This window comes from Gopherus evgoodei, chromosome 1, assembly GCF_007399415.2.
Source record: "Gopherus evgoodei ecotype Sinaloan lineage chromosome 1, rGopEvg1_v1.p, whole genome shotgun sequence".
NCBI classification, from domain to species: domain Eukaryota; kingdom Metazoa; phylum Chordata; order Testudines; family Testudinidae; genus Gopherus; species Gopherus evgoodei.
This window is the reverse complement of record NC_044322.1, coordinates 224,899,398-224,916,861: the sequence shown is the minus strand read 5'-3', so window position 1 is coordinate 224,916,861 and position 17,464 is coordinate 224,899,398. Positions and strand designations below refer to the sequence as shown.

The 17,464-nt window shown below is 46.0% G+C and overlaps 1 protein-coding gene across 1 annotated transcript in view; it reads left to right on the top strand.

The window, feature by feature from the left end:
• The window catches only part of LOC115644505 (alpha-2-macroglobulin-like protein 1), a 55,683-nt gene that overhangs the window by 5,124 nt on the left and 33,095 nt on the right, over positions 1 to 17,464 (top strand). The window contains exons 5-12 of the mRNA XM_030548940.1: positions 500 to 552; positions 2,359 to 2,379; positions 3,023 to 3,191; positions 11,034 to 11,118; positions 12,159 to 12,282; positions 13,807 to 13,921; positions 15,299 to 15,408; positions 16,423 to 16,587. Coding sequence (XP_030404800.1) covers positions 500 to 552; positions 2,359 to 2,379; positions 3,023 to 3,191; positions 11,034 to 11,118; positions 12,159 to 12,282; positions 13,807 to 13,921; positions 15,299 to 15,408; positions 16,423 to 16,587 — 842 coding nt within the window. The remainder of the gene's footprint in view (positions 1 to 499; positions 553 to 2,358; positions 2,380 to 3,022; positions 3,192 to 11,033; positions 11,119 to 12,158; positions 12,283 to 13,806; positions 13,922 to 15,298; positions 15,409 to 16,422; positions 16,588 to 17,464) is intronic.

Below are 17,464 nucleotides of genomic sequence, written 5' to 3'. Positions count from 1 at the left end.
TGTCTCTCAGGTGGGACCTGAAAGCAAGGCCATGGCTACTTAGGTCATGGGACATCCCCTGGAGCTTTTGCCAGGGTATTATGGTCTGTATTAAAGCAGCACCTAGAAACACCACACCAGATGTCCATTGTATTAGCTGCTGGGGAAACACACAATGAGAGACAGTCTCTGCCCACAAAAGTTTACAGTTCAAATAGACCAGACAGACAACAGGTGGGAAGGGCCAAGAAGAACTGCTGTTTTATAATAATAAATAAAATAAATAAATAAAATTAAATTTTTATTATTATTCCAGGACAAATGTAATGAGTTTGCCGGGCTTCATCTGTATAAACCATCATAGGCAGGTGTGTGTTATTGCAGGGGCTCTTCAGGAAAGGGTCAGCAGCTCTGAAGATAAGAACAGGGAGAGGATATCTGAGAATAGGAAGGGAGGTATAGAGCTATCCAGGGTCTGTTGCACACTGAGTAACTTGCTGTGCTTTCTATATTTCTTCAGTGAAGTTTCGGATTGTGACCCTTGATCAGGATTTTAAAGCCATTGATGAAGTGGTGAGTATCCCTCTGACTTTCCAGGAAGTAGGGGCCATCAGTGTGCTGAGTTTGCCAAGTTTCAGCAGATAAACAGAGTTATACCCACAGAAATGACACTTGTGAGAGACACCTAACCTGCCCCATGTGCCCCCTATTAACAGAGAACAGGGCTGCGATAGCTCCTGTTGTTTTAATTTAACAGGAATAAAGGGCCCAGAGAGCCGAAGGTGTTAGCATCAACAGTGTCAAACAAGGTTCAGGATTTGGCATACAGGCACCTCAGCTTGCTTATTACCAAGGCAAACACACCATTAAACATCCTGCTAACCTTTCATTAAAGATCCAGAAAAGAAGGCAAGACAGTTAATGCCTTTGAGATGTAAAGTATTAAGTAAGGCTTTCATTTAAATAAAATCCCTTATTCCTTTTCCCTTCAGCTGTAGAGAGTTTTTAGAAGGAAACCTCCCTTCTGACAAGTTTTTAGGTAGCATCAAAGATGGTAATAGCTGTTCTTTTGGGGTGAAAAAGAAGTTAGTTGAAATGGGCTGGAGCTGTTGCTGCTGCTGTTGTTAAGAAGACAAAACAAGACAAACACACATAGGAAGGGAAGAGAAAAAACCAGCAAAGACAGAAAATGCAGCTTCTGTCTCTGAGGTTGACTTTCACTTGCAGCCTCACTGCTGGAAAAGCACGGGAGCGGCTGACAAACTCATGTGCCATGCCTAAGACCTGGCAAACTTTTATCAACATCGGACTGGTTAGGGCATTGCTTTAAGTTGCCTCTTTCTGGTCATAGACTTACAGCAGTGCTGTAAAAGATAGTCTTGGCCAGTTAAGCCAGACTCTGAGGGTGTGTCTATGCTGCAATAAAAGACCCATGAAACAGCCATAGCTGGCCCAGGTCAGCTGATTTGAGCTCACAGAGCTTGGCTTGTGGGGTTATAAAACTACAATGCAGACATTCAGGCTTGGGCTGGAGCCTAGGCTTTGAGACCCTGCGAGAGGGTGAGGGTCAGAGCCTGGGCTATAGCCTGAGCCAAATGTATACATTGCTATTGTTAGCCCATGAGCCTGAGCCCGAGTCAGCTGACCTGTTCTCTGTGACTCAGTGCCATGGGGAGAGGGGTAGGAAAGAGAAGAAATGAGGTGGGGAAGGAGAAGAGCACACAAAGGGGGTGGCACACTGGGGGCAGGGATTGTGTGGTCTCACATGCTAGGTGGTTTTTGGGATTCAACTGAAGTTGGTAGGGGTAACAGTGTCATCTGGCTTCCCTTTCTGTCCCAGTCTGGTTAGGACGTCTCTCAGGACTAGAATAAAGAAGGTCCAGGGTTCCAGGGGACAGTGAGGATGGCACCCATGATGGTGAAGCTCGCTCCAGTCACCAATTTTTCTCTTCAAAAAGGAACGAGGGGTGGAGTAGCCTGTCCCCTGTTATTCTGTCCACCAGTTAGGCTGAATTTCCAACATACCAACTTTGGTTCATTGATTTTCAGTCTCACTGTCTTGTTTACCAAGCATGATCTTAACACAGTGCCTGAATCACTTTACAGTTGAGCTCACAATTAGGATACATTTGTAGGCGCAATGACCACAACAGGGCCTGGGACTCCATGGGAAACACACCTCTGGGGTCACCTCCCCAGACGCCTCCATTCCCATGGCAAAGGGAGCAGAGACCTTGGTGTGAAATGGGGACTGTTTGGGTCTGAGTTTAGGTAGGCTCTCCTGAGGTGGGGCTGGTGTCTGGGTGTTAATGATGCTGGGGCACGTGAACATTGTTGCTCTCTACATAAATGATGTTGTTTCTCTCTTGTGTTTTGCAGCATCCCCTGGTGCTGATGCAGGTGAGTGACCAGGAGCTGACCTCCAGGAGCTTTCTCTTCTGCTCTATCATGCCATTTGTGCTCCAAGGGGGTGCCATGCCCTAAATTGCTACCTCAGAGATAAGATACCTGCATCTTGGCTGTACCCTGCCCCAACACCCTGCCCCTGCCCTGTTATCAGTGGTTAATGACCCAGGGCGAAAGTAGAGGCGTGACTTGAAGCAACAGTAAATGAGGGGAATATCCAGCTATCCAAAAAAACCCCCCAGAAAACAAAGAGGATGAGGCGACTCAGGATGGACTGTGACCCCTCAGACAGCCTGTGCATTGAGGCAATGCATGGGGCTGTGACCCCCCTCAGATGGCCTGTCCATTGGGGCAATGCATGGGGCTGTGACCCCCCTCAGATGGCCTGTCCATTGGGGCAATGCATGGGGCTGTGACCCCTCAGACAGGCTGTCCATCGGGGCAATGCATGGGGCTGTGACTCCTCAGACAGCCTATCCATCAGGGCAATGCATGGGGCTGTGATCCCTGGTACTGTCCTCACTCGTGTGTGTGTGTGTGTATGACTGTGCTTCTGAGAGGCTGTGCATGTATACATGACTGTTCGTAGCAGTGCACATTTGAACACATGTGGTTATGCATGTGTGTTCTGGCACAGGATCCCAATAGGAACCGGATTAGCCAGTGGGTGGACGTGAAGCCAAGACAAGGCATTGTGGATCTGTCCTTCCCCTTGGCCTCTGAAGCAGCCCTGGGGATATACCAGATCAAAGTGGGCAAGAATATGCCTAAAGAGCTTGAGGCAACCTTCAAGGTGGAGGAATATGGTAAGTCTCGGAAGGAAGTGTGAGACAGCATTAGGAGCTGGGGAATGGAGCCTGTAATAGGAGCCTCCCTGCTAGAGTCCATGTTTCTATTCATTAGATTTCTCTGCTTAGGTAAACTGCAGTTTTAGGGTACAGAGTCCCCTCCTCCCATCCAGTCCCCAGTGCTTTCCATCCTGTGCTTCATTCACGCTACCACACACTGCTTCCCTGGTGGCATCCCAGTCCCACTCTGGAGGGAGAGAGTGGAATTCACTCCAACGTGCATTCAGCCCTGAATTCCAACTACTTATAGGTACCAGTGCACAGACCTCCACAATGGGGCCTGTTAAGGTCTTATTCCCACTTTGAACTTTGGTGTCTAGAAAGTGGGGACCTGCATGTACCCCTCTAAACCTAATTCCTAGCTTAGATCTGATAATGCTGCCACCAACAAAAATATAGTGTTTGGTACACTTTTTGTCCCCCCAAAACCTTCCCTGGGGAACCCAAGACCCAAATTCCATGGGTCTTACAACAAAGAGGAGTAAACCATTCCCCCTCCTTCCCCCTCCCAGATTTTCCCCTCCCTGGGTTACCCTGAGATATAGTGTGATTTAAACTCCTTGAATTTTAACACAGAGAGGAATTCATCTTTCTTCCTTCTCCTTTCCCCCCACCTAGCCCTGGTGAGTTTACTGTGATTCAAACTTTTTGAATCTTAAAACAGAGAGGAATTCACCTTCCCCCCTCCTCCTTTCCCCCACCAATCCCTGGTGAGTTTAGACCCAATCCCCTTGAGTCTTACACAAGGAAAAAATTAATCAGATTCTTAAAAAGAAAAGTTTTTAATTAAAGAAAGAAAAAAGTAAAAATTATTTTTGTAAAATCAAGATGGAAAATGTTTACAGGATTTCAGCTTTACATAGATCAGAGGGACTCCCTCCCCCCTAGCCTAAGTATAAGTTACAGCAAATAGAGGTAAAATATCCTTCCAGCAAAATACACACTTGCAAATAAAGAAAACAAACAAAAAGACTATTCTGCCTTCTAGCTATTACTTACTACTTTGAATATGAGAGACTGTTTTAGAAAGATTGGAGAAAACTGGTTGTACGTCTGGCTCCTCTTAATCCCAAGAGAGAACAAAGAACAACCCAAAAAGCCCAAACAAAGACTTCCCTCCACCAAGATTTGAAAGTATCTTGTCCCACGATTGGTCTTCTGATCAGATGTCAGCCAGGTTCACTGAGATTGTTAACCCTTTACAGGTAAAAGAGACATTAACCCTTAACTATCTGTTTATGACAACCCCCCCCCCAAATCTTAGTGTGGAACCACACTGGTGGTGATTTTTTTCTAGAACTTTAGAATAAACAGATTAATAAAACACATGCACCTTTACATATACTACTAATTATGTAAACTATGACACTTTTTTTATTTTAAGGACAATTTTTTTAACCAGTTGATTTTGGGAAACTTTCACGGGAGTGTGCATTAGCTACTTTGTTAGAAGCTCCTGAAATGTGTTGAATTTCAAAATCAAAATTTTGGAGAGCTAAACTTCATTGAAGAAGTTTTTGGTTGTTTCCCTTGGCAGTATGAAGCCATTTTAGCGCAGTATGGTCAGTTTGTAGCTGGAACCACCGTTACCAAACATATGGGAATAGCTTTTCCAGGGCATATACAATGGCATCAGCATTTTTTTTTACTGATTGACCAGTGGCTTTTCCTTTTAGACAGTTCTTTACTGAGAAACACGACAGGATGGAAGTTTTGATTCAGTCCTTTCTGCATTAAAACTGCTTCTACACCATGCTTAGAGGCATCCGTGGTTACTAGGAATGGTTTGTCAAAGTTTGGGGCCTTTAGCACAGGGTCAGACATGAGCATCGCCTTAAGCTGAGGGAAGGCCTTTTGACACTTATCAGTTTACTTACTGCATTTGGTTGGGTCTTTTTGGTAAGGTCTGTTAGTGGGGCAGCGATTTGGCTGTAGTGTGGTACAAATCACCTGTAATACCCGGCCAAGCCTAAGAAGGATTGGACCTGTTTCTTTGACCTTGGGACAGGCCAGTTTTGGATAGCATCCACCTTGGCCTGTAAGGGGTTTATGGTTTCTTGACCCATCTGGTGTTCCAGGTAAGTTACTCTGTTTTGGCCTATTTGACACTTTTTAGCCTTAACAGTTAGTCTTGCCTGCCTGATGCACTCAAAGACTTTTTTCAGGTGTTCTAGGTGTTCGGGCCATGAATTAGAAAAAATAGCCACATCATTGAGGTAGGCAACTGCATATTTTCCCAATTCTGCTAGGAGACCATCTACAAGTATTTGGAAGGTGGCGGGTGCGTTTTGCAGCCCGAAAGGAAGCACATTAAATTTATACACCCCTGCATGGGTAATGAAGGCTGACCTTTCTTTGGCAGGTTTATTTAGCGGTACTTGCCAGTACCCCTTGGTTAAGTTTATTGTAGAGATGAACTGGGCATGTCCCAACTTCTCCAATAGCTCATTGGTGCATGGCATTGGATAGTTGTCGGGGCAAGTTACCACATTTAGCTTATGGTAGTCCACACAAAAGCGTATTTCCCCATCTGGTTTGGGTACCAGAACCACTGGAGATGCCCATGCACTGTTAGAGGAGAGGATTATACCCATCTGTAGCATGTTTTGGATTTCCCGTTCTATAGCAGCTTGGGCATGAGGAGACACCCGATAGGGTGGGGTTCTAATTGGGTGAGCATTACTTGTGTCAATGGAGTGGTATGCCCGTTCAGTCCATCCTGGGGTGGCTGAGAACAATGGGCCAAAGTAGTGCACAGCTCCTTGATCTGTTGCCGCTGCAGCCGTTTTAAGGTGGTGGAGAGGGTCACCTCTTCCACGCCACCGTTACTTTTTTTTTTGTAGTAGACACCTTTAGGCCACTTAGCGTCATCTTTTTTCTGGGTTTTAAGCTGACATACCATCCAGTCTTTGGAATAAAAGGGCTTGAGAGAATTAACATGGTACACTTTAGGCTTTAGGGAGGAATTGGGAAATGCTATGAGGTAGTTAACAGATCCTAGGCGCTCTTGGACCATGAAGGACCCTTTCCATGATGCTTTCATTTTATGGGCCTATTGCACCTTCAAGACCATAACCTGGTTTTCTACCTTGAAGGAACACTTTTTGGTATGTCTATCATACCAGGTCTTTTGCTCTTTTTGAGCATCCTTTAGGTTTTCTTTAGCAAGGGCTAAAGAGTGTTGGAGGGTGCTTTGTATGTTGCTTACAAAGTTTAGAATGTTAGTTTCTGGAGAAGGCGTAAACCCCTCCCATTGCTGCTTCACCAACTGTAATGGCTCCTTAACCTTGTGGCTATACACAAGTTCAAACGGTGAAAACCCTAAACTGGGATGTGGTACAGCCCTATAGGCAAAAACCAACTGCTGTAACACTAGGTCCCAATCATTGGAGTGTTCATTTATGAATTTACGTATCACGGCCCCCAAAGTTTCATTAAACCTCTCCACCAGGCCATTGGTTTGACGGTGGTAAGGGGGGCAACCAAGTGATTCACCCCATGAGCTTTCACATATCTTTTATGGTCCCTGCCAGGAAATTAGTTCCTGAATCTGTAAGGATGTCGGAGGGCCAACCTACCCTGGCAAAAATGTCTGCTAAGGCCTGGCACACAGTTTTAGCCCTGGTGCTGCTTAGAGCTACTGCTTCCGGCCATTGGGCAGCAAAGTCCACGAAAGTCAGTATGTATTGCTTTCCTCTGGGGGTCTTTTTTGGGAAAGGACCCAGAATATCCACAGCTACTTGCTGAAATGGGACCTTAATTATGGGGAGTGGCTGGAGAGGGTCCTTGACCTGGTCTTGGGGCTTTCCCACTCTTTGGCACACCTCACAAGACAGGACATAATTGGTAATGTCCTTGCCCATTCCCTCCCAGTGGAAGGACTTCCCCAACCTGTCTTTGCTTCTGTTCACCCCAGCATGGCCACTGGGATGATCAGGGCTAAGCTTAAGAGCTTCCCCTGGTACTTAGCTGGAACCGCCAACTGTTTTTGCGGCTGCCATTCTTCCCGGTGTCCACCAGAAAGAATCTCCTTGTATAGAAGTCCTTGTTCTACAACAAACCGGGATCGGTTAGAAGAGCTGAGAGGCGGTGGGGTGCTCTGTGCTGCCGCCCAAGCTTTTTGAAGGCTGTTATTTGCTTCCTGCTCAGTCTGGAACTGTTCCATTGAGGTTGGAGATACCAGTTCCTCCTTAGACTGTGGACATGGGCTTGGTCCCTTTGGAAGCAATGTAGGTGATGGGGTTGTTTTCGTTGCTGGTGAACCGCTCCCCGCTGGTGCACCAGGGGGTATTTCAGGCTCTGGCTGAGCCTCTTGGGTATGGTTGTCTGCTGCTTCTGCCAGTTCAGGCCCACTGGCGCCCTTGGGCGTTGGGGTTGTAGATGGGTTTGCAAGCGCTGGCATCAGAGCTGGCAACGGTTCTGGTGCTGGCTGTGTTTCCAGGTCCGAGTCTGGGACTGGAGGCACTGTGGCTGTTGCCATTGTTGGCAGGGGATCCGAGTCCACCACTCTGTCTGGGTCTCTGGTAAAACAGACGGGGCCCTTGTGGATGGCTCAGGAACAGGAATGGATCTGGAAGCTTGCCTGGCTTGGCTGCATGTAACCATTTTTACTCTCTTTGCCCGCTTCACCTGGTTGGCCAAGTCTTTCCCCAGTAGCATGGGGACGGGATAATTGTCATAGACTGCAAAAGTTCACATTCCTGACCAGCCTTTGTACTGGACAGGTAGTTCAGCTTTAGGCAAGTCTACAGCTTGTGACATGAAGGGGTAAATTGTCACTTGAGCATCTGGGTTGATGAATTTGGGGTCCACTAAGTGTTGGTGGATAGCTAACACTTGTGCCCCCATGTCTGTTGACGCACTAACCTTTTTTCCGCCCACTCTCAAAGTTTTCCTTCGCTCCGAGGGTATTTGAGAGGCATCTGGGCCTGGGGATTTTTGATGTGATGGTGGTGTAATGAACTGCACTCGGTTGGGGTTCTGGGGCAGTTGGCCTTTATATGTCCCAGTTCATTACACTTGAAGCATCGCCCAGCTGACTGGTCACTGGGCCAAGGTGGGTTGCTGGAGACTGGTGAGGTGGGAGAATAGGGAGTCTGGGGCTTTCCTTGGGTTGTAGGTGGGGTCTTGGGTTGCCCTTGGGGATAAGGTTTATCGTCTGTGTGCCCCTTGTGATATTCGTTCCCCTTGCTAATAGCTTTTTTTTTTGCTACTTTTACCCATTTAGCTTTAATTTTCCCCGCCTCGGTTACCATTTTGGGCTTTCCATCTAGGATGTACCTTTTTATTTTTTTAGGAACACCCTTTAAGAACTGCTTTAGTTGTATCAGAAGGTGCAGCTCGTCTAGAGATTTAACATTTGCTCCTGATATTCAGGCATTTTAATTCTTTTCAATCTGGTAGGTGTGTCGGATGAATGACACATCTGGTTTCCATTTTAGGGCTCTGAACTGCCGACGGGCATGCTCAGGGGTTAGCCCCATTCTGATTCTGGCCTAGGTTTGAAAAAGTTTATAGTTGTTCATGTTCTCCTTAGGCATTTCAGCTGCCACCTCTGCTAAGGGTCCACTGAGCTGTGGCCTCAGCTCTATCATGTACTGGTCTTCAGAGATGTTGTACCCATGGCAGGTTCTTTTAAAAATTTTTAAGAAGGCCTCAGTGTCATCACCTGTCTTGTAGGTGGGAAATTTTCTGGGATGTGGAACAATAACTGGAGAAGGGTTGTTAGGATTGGCTGTGTCCTTTTGCTTAGCCTTTTCTAATTTCAGGGCCTGCTGGTGGGCCTCCCTCTGGAGTTTCAGCTTTTTTTGTTGCCTCTCTATTTCTTTTCTGTGGGCAGCCTCTTTGGCTTTTTGTGTTTTTTTTTTGTCGGCTGCCTCTGTGGCTTTTTTTTTTTTTTTAGCTCTATCTTTTTTGTTTTTATTTTTAGCTTTTTTTGTTTTTTTATGTTTTTTTGTGGGCAGCTTTTTTGGCTTGTTTTTTTGCATTCAGTCTTGCCCGTTCCTTGGAACTCATTGTTTCTGCTTTATTGTGCTGGCTGCGCCCTCTGCAGCTTATTGCCTGGAATGCTGCAGCCCAGGGTTGCTTGGTTACAGAAACTTCCTAACTATTTATGCCCGGAGAGATAGAAAGAAAAAAAAACAATTTATTTGCAAATGTCTTTTGCTGGTTGTCTGCTGCTCACAGCTTGAGCCTCCTTTTCAACAAAGACCTTTGTTAAAGAACTTAACACCTATTCCTCCAGGCTGCCTTCCTCAGCCAGAAAGGAGAGAAAAAAAATTCCCTGGCTGTGGTTTTAAAACCCACTCCCCTCAGCCTGCTTTTAAGCAGCTAGCAAAGAACGAAAAGAAAAAAAATATATTCCACTGGCTTTTGCTTTGAAACCCAATCCTTTCAGGCTGCATTCAAGCAGTTAGAAAGGAGAGAGAAAAAAATTCACTGGCTTTTGGGTCCTAGACATCCCACTTCTACCAACATGTCAAGGTCTTATTCCCACTTTGAACTTTAGTGTCCAGAAAGTGGGGACCTGCATGTAGCCCTTTAAACCTAATTCCTAGCTTAGATCTGATAACGCTGCCACCAACCAAAATATAGTGTTTGGTACAGTTTCTGTCCCCCAAAAACCTTCCTTGGGGAACCCAAGACCCAAATTCCATGGGTCTTAAAACAAAGAGGAGTAAACCATTCCCCCTCCTCCCTCCTCCCAGATTTTCCCCTCCATGGATTACCATGAGAGATAGTGTGATTCAAATTCCTTGAATTTTAACACAGAGAGGAATTCACCTTCCCCTTCCTCCTTCCCCTCCCTCCCCCCAGCCCTGGTGAGTTTACTGTGATTCAAAACTTTTTGAATCTTAAAACAGAGAGGAATTCACCTTCCCCCCTCCTCCTTTCCCCCACCAATCCCTGGTGAGTTTAGACCCAGTCCTCTTGAGTCTTACACAAGGAAAAAATTAATCAGGTTCTTAAAAAGAAACGTTTTTAATTAAAGAAAGAAAAAAGTAAAAATTATTTCTGTAAAATTAAGACGGAAAATGTTTACAGGGTTTCAGCTTTACATAGATCAGAGGGACTCCCTCCCCCCTAGCCTAAGTATAAGTTACAGCAAACAGAGGTAAAATATTCTTCCAGCAAAATGCACATTTGCAAATAAAGAAAACAAACAAAAAGACTATTCTGCCTTCTAGCTATTACTTACTACTTTGAATATGAGAGACTGTTTTAGAAAGATTGGAGAAAACTGGTTGTGCGTCTGGCTCCTCTTAATCCCAAGAGAGAACAAAGAACAACCCAAAAAGCCCAAACAAAGACTTCTCTCCACTAAGATTTGAAAGTATCTTGTCCCACGATTGGTCCTCTGGTCAGGTGTCAGCCAGGTTCATTGAGCTTGTTAACCCTTTACAGGTAAAAGAGACATTAACTCTTAACTATCTGTTTATGACAGGGCCCTAGCCCTGTGCTGACAGCTCCTCCAGCAATTTAGTTTCCATGTTCATTCAGGCCAGGACTTCACTTTCACACAATCAGTGCTCCCCTAGTCTGGAGGTATCCCAGTCTCCTGTGAGTGAGGAGGAATTCACTCCCCATGTTAACTCAGTCCTGACTTCCTGCTCCCTTCCACCCTTCAACTGCTCTCTCCCTGGGACCCTGGCCTGATAGTACCTATTCCCTCCTAAGGGTGAGTTACACTCCATATCCATCTAGTGCTGGGTCAGTGTTTCAGAGATTCTGCTGTGGATGCAGTGGGTGAATTCCCCTATTTGGATTATGCCCTCAAGCTGCCTCAACTCTCTTCTGCAGAGCTGCCCAAGTTTGAGCTGGTGTTTAATGTTCCACCACTGGTCACCACTTCAGAAGAAGAATTTCACTTCACGGTTTGTGGCAGGTGAGTGGCACTGCTCTGTCACTGTCCCATCCCCCACATCGGAGAGTGACCTCTTTCTGCCAATGTACTGGCAGAAGCATAAGGACTTCCAGTGGCGTATTCTCTCTCCTAGTGCTAGGGGCCCAAATCACTGCAAGGAAAAGATTCCTCCAACACCCAATCATTAGACATGTCTGAAGAGCCACAAGGTAGAGGTGTTCGGAACCTGGAATTCCTGTTCTGTGAGAAATTCCTGAATAAAAAAAAAAACAAAAAAACCCATTGTTCCAAAACAGAACAAAAACAATCTGAATTTACCACAGGACCGCAGCTCCCAAATTTGGTTTTGACCATTTTGAAACATTTCCAAGACTCCCCACCCTGCCCTGAGCCCTGACAACCTGCCAGGTAGGGAGCCAGACAGCTTAGAAATGTTGGGAGCTTGGAAACTGGGGCTCCCAGGGCTTCTGGGCTGCTGATGAGCCAGAAGCTTGGAAACCCCAGTAACCCCAGGTCTGCAGCACTCCACCTAGCAGGTGTCTCTGGAGCTGGGGAGCTGGAGCCTAGAAGCCTGCCCTTGGCAGCTTGCCAGGTGAGCTGCAAAGAAGTGCGGGAGCCAAAATGCTGGGAATGACTTTCCAGTGGAAAATCAAAATTTTCCTGACAAAATTGAAATTTTTCCACAGAAAATGCCTTTATTTGTAGAAAGTGAATTTTCCATCAGCAAAACATTCTGACAGAACTGCCGACTAGCTCTGCCACAGGGCTATGTGGGGAAAGCCCAGACCTCAGTGGAGATACTGATTGCGGAGGATCCTTTTATACAAACACTATTCCTCATTTAAAGAGGATACAGTGCAAGTGAGATGACTTCCAGGAGTGTATATCCTGCAGACATCTCAGGCCCTCTTCCTTATTTCAAAGGGGGTGCAGTGGCTCGAAAGATAGACATTCTTAATATTCATCTTCTCCCTCAGAAGGGTTTGCTGGTGCCCTTCATTCTAATCTTTTTGCTGAAGTATCTGATCCATCTGTCAGTGTTTCCTATCCTTCTGATCCAGGTACACCTATGGGAAACCTGTTCAGGGGATGATACAGGTTGCTTTGGTTCGGAAAATGATCCCTCTCCATGAAGAAGAAGAAAACATGATATGGCCTGTGAAAAGTGTGGAGCATAAGAACCAGGTGAGCAGATGAGGAAGGGGAGATGACAGTCATCTGCAAGAACAGAATGTCAGTTCATCTAATGTATCTAGGCATTTCTAACATGCCCAGGTCCAGCTAGTCTGATTATTATTTCTCCTGCCTCATCCAAGCAGATCATAAGTCGATCTACCCTGTTATCTTGCCACCTGACTTACCACATTAAAGCATTGGTCTTGCTCCTCCTGTCTCCCACATCTGACAGAAGCCAATGCTGAATGGTTGGGGTGGGGGGTTGTGGGGAAGAGTATTGTGAGGCTGGCTTGACCTAAGTAACTGGAGATGGGTGAAGTCTCATTTCTTGGGAGACAGGATTAGGGAAATAATGATCAACAGCCTGGAAACAGAATGTCTGTGTTAGCTAAGCCCTCTAGAATGTGCAACACTATCCCACAGGAGGAATTTCTTCTTCCAGTACCCTCCATCATATCACATGGAATCAGATCACTGGTCTCTTGCAGCTCACCTCTCATTAAACCAGATCAGACCACCAATTGTTCTATCTATTCCAGTGGTCTGTTTCCTCCCATAATCAAACAGATTACTGATCCATCTCGGCTGTCTGGTATCCTGGTTCTGACAGGGGCCAGCACTGGATGCTTCATAGCTAACCCCCATACACAATGCACCTAAATATGCAATTTGTTCTATATACTTCTCCTAATGACTCCAGGTTCTCCTCACTCAATCTACAAGTCAAACCAGGATTTTCTAAATGTCGGCACTCAAAGCTGAGACCTGAAAGTCCAGCTGGGTCTTTGCAGTGCTAACAACTCAACCAACAGTAAAGGCTCTGCAGCTGGAACCCCGTCACAGTTCTGCCAAGGAGGCACAAGGCAGGTTGGATTCCAGCTCTCTGCTGTATGGGCTCTACAGTGTTAACAGAAGCAAAACTATGTGTGTTAGACACAAACCACAATAACAACACTTCTTTGCCCTCTCTCCTGCATCGGAGAGACTGAACATACCATCAGAGAGGTCAGAAATTTCCAAGACCAGACGGGATCACCAGATCATTTAGTCAGATGTCCTGTCTATCAAAGGCCACCAGCACCACCCAGCACATGCACACTAAGCTCAATAACGGTACTGGAACCAAAGTATTTTGGCCTTAAGAAACTAACCTATTATGCATCACAGGCAGAGAATAGGAAAGACACTCTACCAATACTACCTGGCTGAACACGGCCTAACTCAAGTTGTCAAAGCCTGTGTTTTTACAGCTAAGGGCATGGGATCTGGTCCCAGTTCTCTCTAGGAATGTGTGTGATTTCTCTAATGAATGTACCTTTTGTCTGCAGCCATGGATATATCATTAATCGGTGCCTCTCTAATCAGTGTCATTTGTCCTCTCCCTAAGTGATAAGATGTACATGAGTTTGAACTTCTAAGCAATCATGGGACAGAGGGGAGGATTTTTAAGACTACTCAACTTCTATAAACCACAGCCTCACTAATGTGTCTCTTTCTCTTTCTCTTTTTCTCCATCCATCTCTGTGTCCCCAGACGAACAAGCAAGGCTGTGCCATTTTTACAGCAGATTTGGCTGAGCTAGAACTAAACAGCACTGCCTACAAGAACATTTTTTTTATTCAAGCAGAACTGGAAGAAGAAGGAACAGGTGCGGGGGGGGGGGGGAACGGCAGGAGGGGAAGAGGAGAGGGGAGTGCTACCCATCGGCCTGTGCTACCCTTTTTATGTGAAACCTCTGACTAACTGTAATTGTGTTTGGTTGCCTCCACACTTCTCCATTTCCAGTACAGGTTGTTTTTTAACCTCGGATCTTTGAGCCAAGCCTCAGCCATCTCCAGTTTCTGGTATCTTCAGGGGGACTGAATTCCACTGTGTCTTGGTTATGGGGTCTATTAGGAGTCAATAGTCTTCTGCTACACCAGTGATTAGAATTCCTTTTTTTAGTGTCCCTGCTGACTAGATTTCTTAGTTCCCCAAAGAGTGTCTAACAAAACTCACCAGCCAGTCACTAAAGTAAGCTCCAGCTCCACAAAACGTGACTCTCAATCAGCCACAGAACCATAGCTAGCCATAGGCTAAGCAGCATCTTATTCTTGTGTCCCCGGTCAGTCATAAGAGTCTTTCCCCCACAGTTAGTCACTCACCACAGTCTCTTTGATAAGTTCCTATGCTAAGGATTAGGTAGTCTTGTTCACATATTCCTGTCCTGCTTCTGCTCTCTGGCATCCCCAATATCAACACTGCTTTCTTCTAATCTGCCCCAAATGCCTACTCATCCATCAGACCATAGCATGCCATCCTCCAAACCCCTACCAGCTACCCCTTGCTCACTGTATCGAGTTCTAGCTTTTCTCCCCTGCCTTCAGGGTTTGACACAGCTCCACCCCAGCCTATGTCACCTCCTATTGTGTCCTTCTTTGTTCTGTCTCAGCCCTCCATGTCCCAACTCTTCCATCTCCATGTCTTTCTCTGTGCTGTCCCCTGTGCTTGGAATAACGTCCCAATCCCAGTCTGGTTGCCTCCCAACCCTCTCCTCAGTCAGGTCCCTCCTGAAGACTTGCTTCTTCTGCGTGGTCTGCAAACACTAATCTTCATCGGTCATAAGTCCTCTCCAGGCCAAACGCACATGGGAGGGAAGACATGGGAGAGTAAACGGAGCTTGACATGTTTTACTAAAGTAACACAGTCCCTTGGCTCTCCCAATGCATCTTATCAGCCAGTAATCAACTGCCTTAGTTGATGTGACAAAGTCTCCCCATAGTGGCTGACTGCAGTGACCAGAGCAGCCTCCTACCTACCCCAAAGTAATGGAGTTGCTCCTTTGGCTTTAGTAATAGTGGCTGGTGTTGAAAGTTGTGGGTTCAAGTCTCAATGTCCATATGGTTGTGGCTCAGGCTTGTTATGTAGTTGACATTTAGACTGTAAGCTTCATGCAGAGGACACTTGCCTTATTTTTTGTCTCCTCTAGTGTTGAGTGCTTAACAAATGAGTCAGCTTTTAACAGACGTCTCCTCTCTCCACCCAGGAGCCACGAATGCAGGAGCAGTCGAAGTTGCTATCGCAACCAAGATAGTGGAGGTGAACTTTGTCAATCTCAACCCCTTTTACAAACTTGGATTTCCATACACGGGAAAGGTAACGCACCAAGGCAGTGACCTCTCTTCATACTTGGGAGGCAGGCATGGGGGAGAGGAGAGAATAATATTGCTGGTAATAAACTATGTGGAAAATATTTAGCTGGTGTAAATTGGTGTAGCTTCATTGAAGTCAATGGTGCTATGCTGATTTATGCCAGGTGAGGATTGACTCCTCTGTGTCCACCTTTATGAGAAATTCTGACACCCCGCCCTCATTCCCTCCTCCCTCCCAGCCTAGTCACCAAGTATGGGGAGTTAACTGTTTGCAAGATGGATTCTGTGGTCTCTGGAGGGCTTGTAGGCACATTTCTCAATGTTCTCCAACAGTGATGTACTCTTCTGCTCTTAAAAATCTGTCTCTGTAAGGACATACATGCAGGGGATGGTGTTACCTTTGGAAAGGTCTCTGCACATTCACTTCAGGCCTAGCATAGGCTACTGTGCAGTGATTTGACAGCAATCACTTCTGACCCCAACGCCCTAGTGTGGTGCTAGAGAGCATGGTACTGCAATGAGCAGTGTCCTGGCTCAATAGGGGATGCTTTCCCCTCTGGGTCAGTATTGACCTAATGCCCCAATGTGGGCTAGGAAGAATTATGCTGCTGGAGTTTCTGATGAGATTTAAAACTGAAGTCAGAACCGTTTCTAATCTTTAAGGACTAACACTGTACTATTATGGAAAGGAAAAGACGTGTTAAACTCAGTAGCCAAGATAATTATTTTTCTTGTCCTTAAAATCCCTTCAGTAGTCTCTCCTTTTCCTTCTTGTGCTAAATTCTTGCATATTGTTTCTCTGGCACAGCTGCTGATGTTGTTTCAGCAATGGATATTAGGACCCCTATATGCTGCCTGTAACTTGTCAAGCACTTTCTGATCCTTTACATGGAAAGGGTTGGTATTAAGTGCCAGAACTCATCTGATTTCCAGCATGTAGAGGGTATCACGTCTCCCAAACCCCTAAGCACAGCGATTATTGGAAGAGGAGGTGTTTATTTCCCTTTCTTCTCTGCAGATGAACTTTACCGTCAATAATGTTCCCATCAAAAACCACACTGTCTACCTGACTGTGGATGTCAATGATGTGGAGACACACCTGCCATATGTCACAGATGAGAAGGGCGAAGTCCACTTCTCACTAGATACTGCGAAATGGAACAATACCCTGGTTTCTCTGAGGGTGAGTCACACAGGTGGACAAGCAGGGCCAGCTCTAGGCACCAGCAAAGCAAGCAAGTGCTTGGGTGGCACATCTGCAGGGGCAGCAGGGATGCAGCATGGGAGATGAGAACCAACAGGGGGTCCTGGGAGCTGTAGTTCCTTGGTTAGCTCCCTTCTTATAGAGCCAGCCCTGGAGCAGGGAAAGAACTACATTTCCCAGCATTCCCTTGGGAAAGGGAGTGGGAGGGAGTGAGGTAGCTGAGACCTCATGCTGCAACTTACTGTGAATGGAGAGCTCACTGCTAGAGCGCAGTGGCACTGTAAATGGGGAACTAGTGTGCCCAAGGAGTAGAAGGCTTTGGCCCAGATATCCCCTTCAGAAGACATCCCCAGACTGGATTAGGGATACTAGTGTGACATCACCTTGCAGCCCCAAAGAAAGAATAGGATGGACTAAATGGACAGTGCCTCTCTCTATCTGAAGCCTAGCAAGTGAGGTACGTGGATCCCACTAGAATTTTAAATAGAAAGAAAGGGAGGGGAGGCTGTGCTAGAGGAGCTGGGCAGCTTTAGATACAGTACCAGGCACATAGGAGGATTTCCACTTCTGAGCCATGGAAGCAGAAATTGACTTTTCCTTTCCAGATTTGGCTAATATTCAGAAAGGGAATCTAGCACCTGCCTTCCGGATTTGAACACCTCAAAATTCAGGAGCACTCAAGCTCAATTTGGGCAGCTGTTACTTCATTTCTCCCAAATCAAATATACTGATCCACTGTAACTTGCTGTAGAAAAAGTAGGATAAAATTGAGCAAGAAATGCTTCCCAGTGGTTGTTAGGACTGGAATTCCTATTTTCAACAGCCATTGCCTTTTTATTTTTTAAAGTTTTATTTG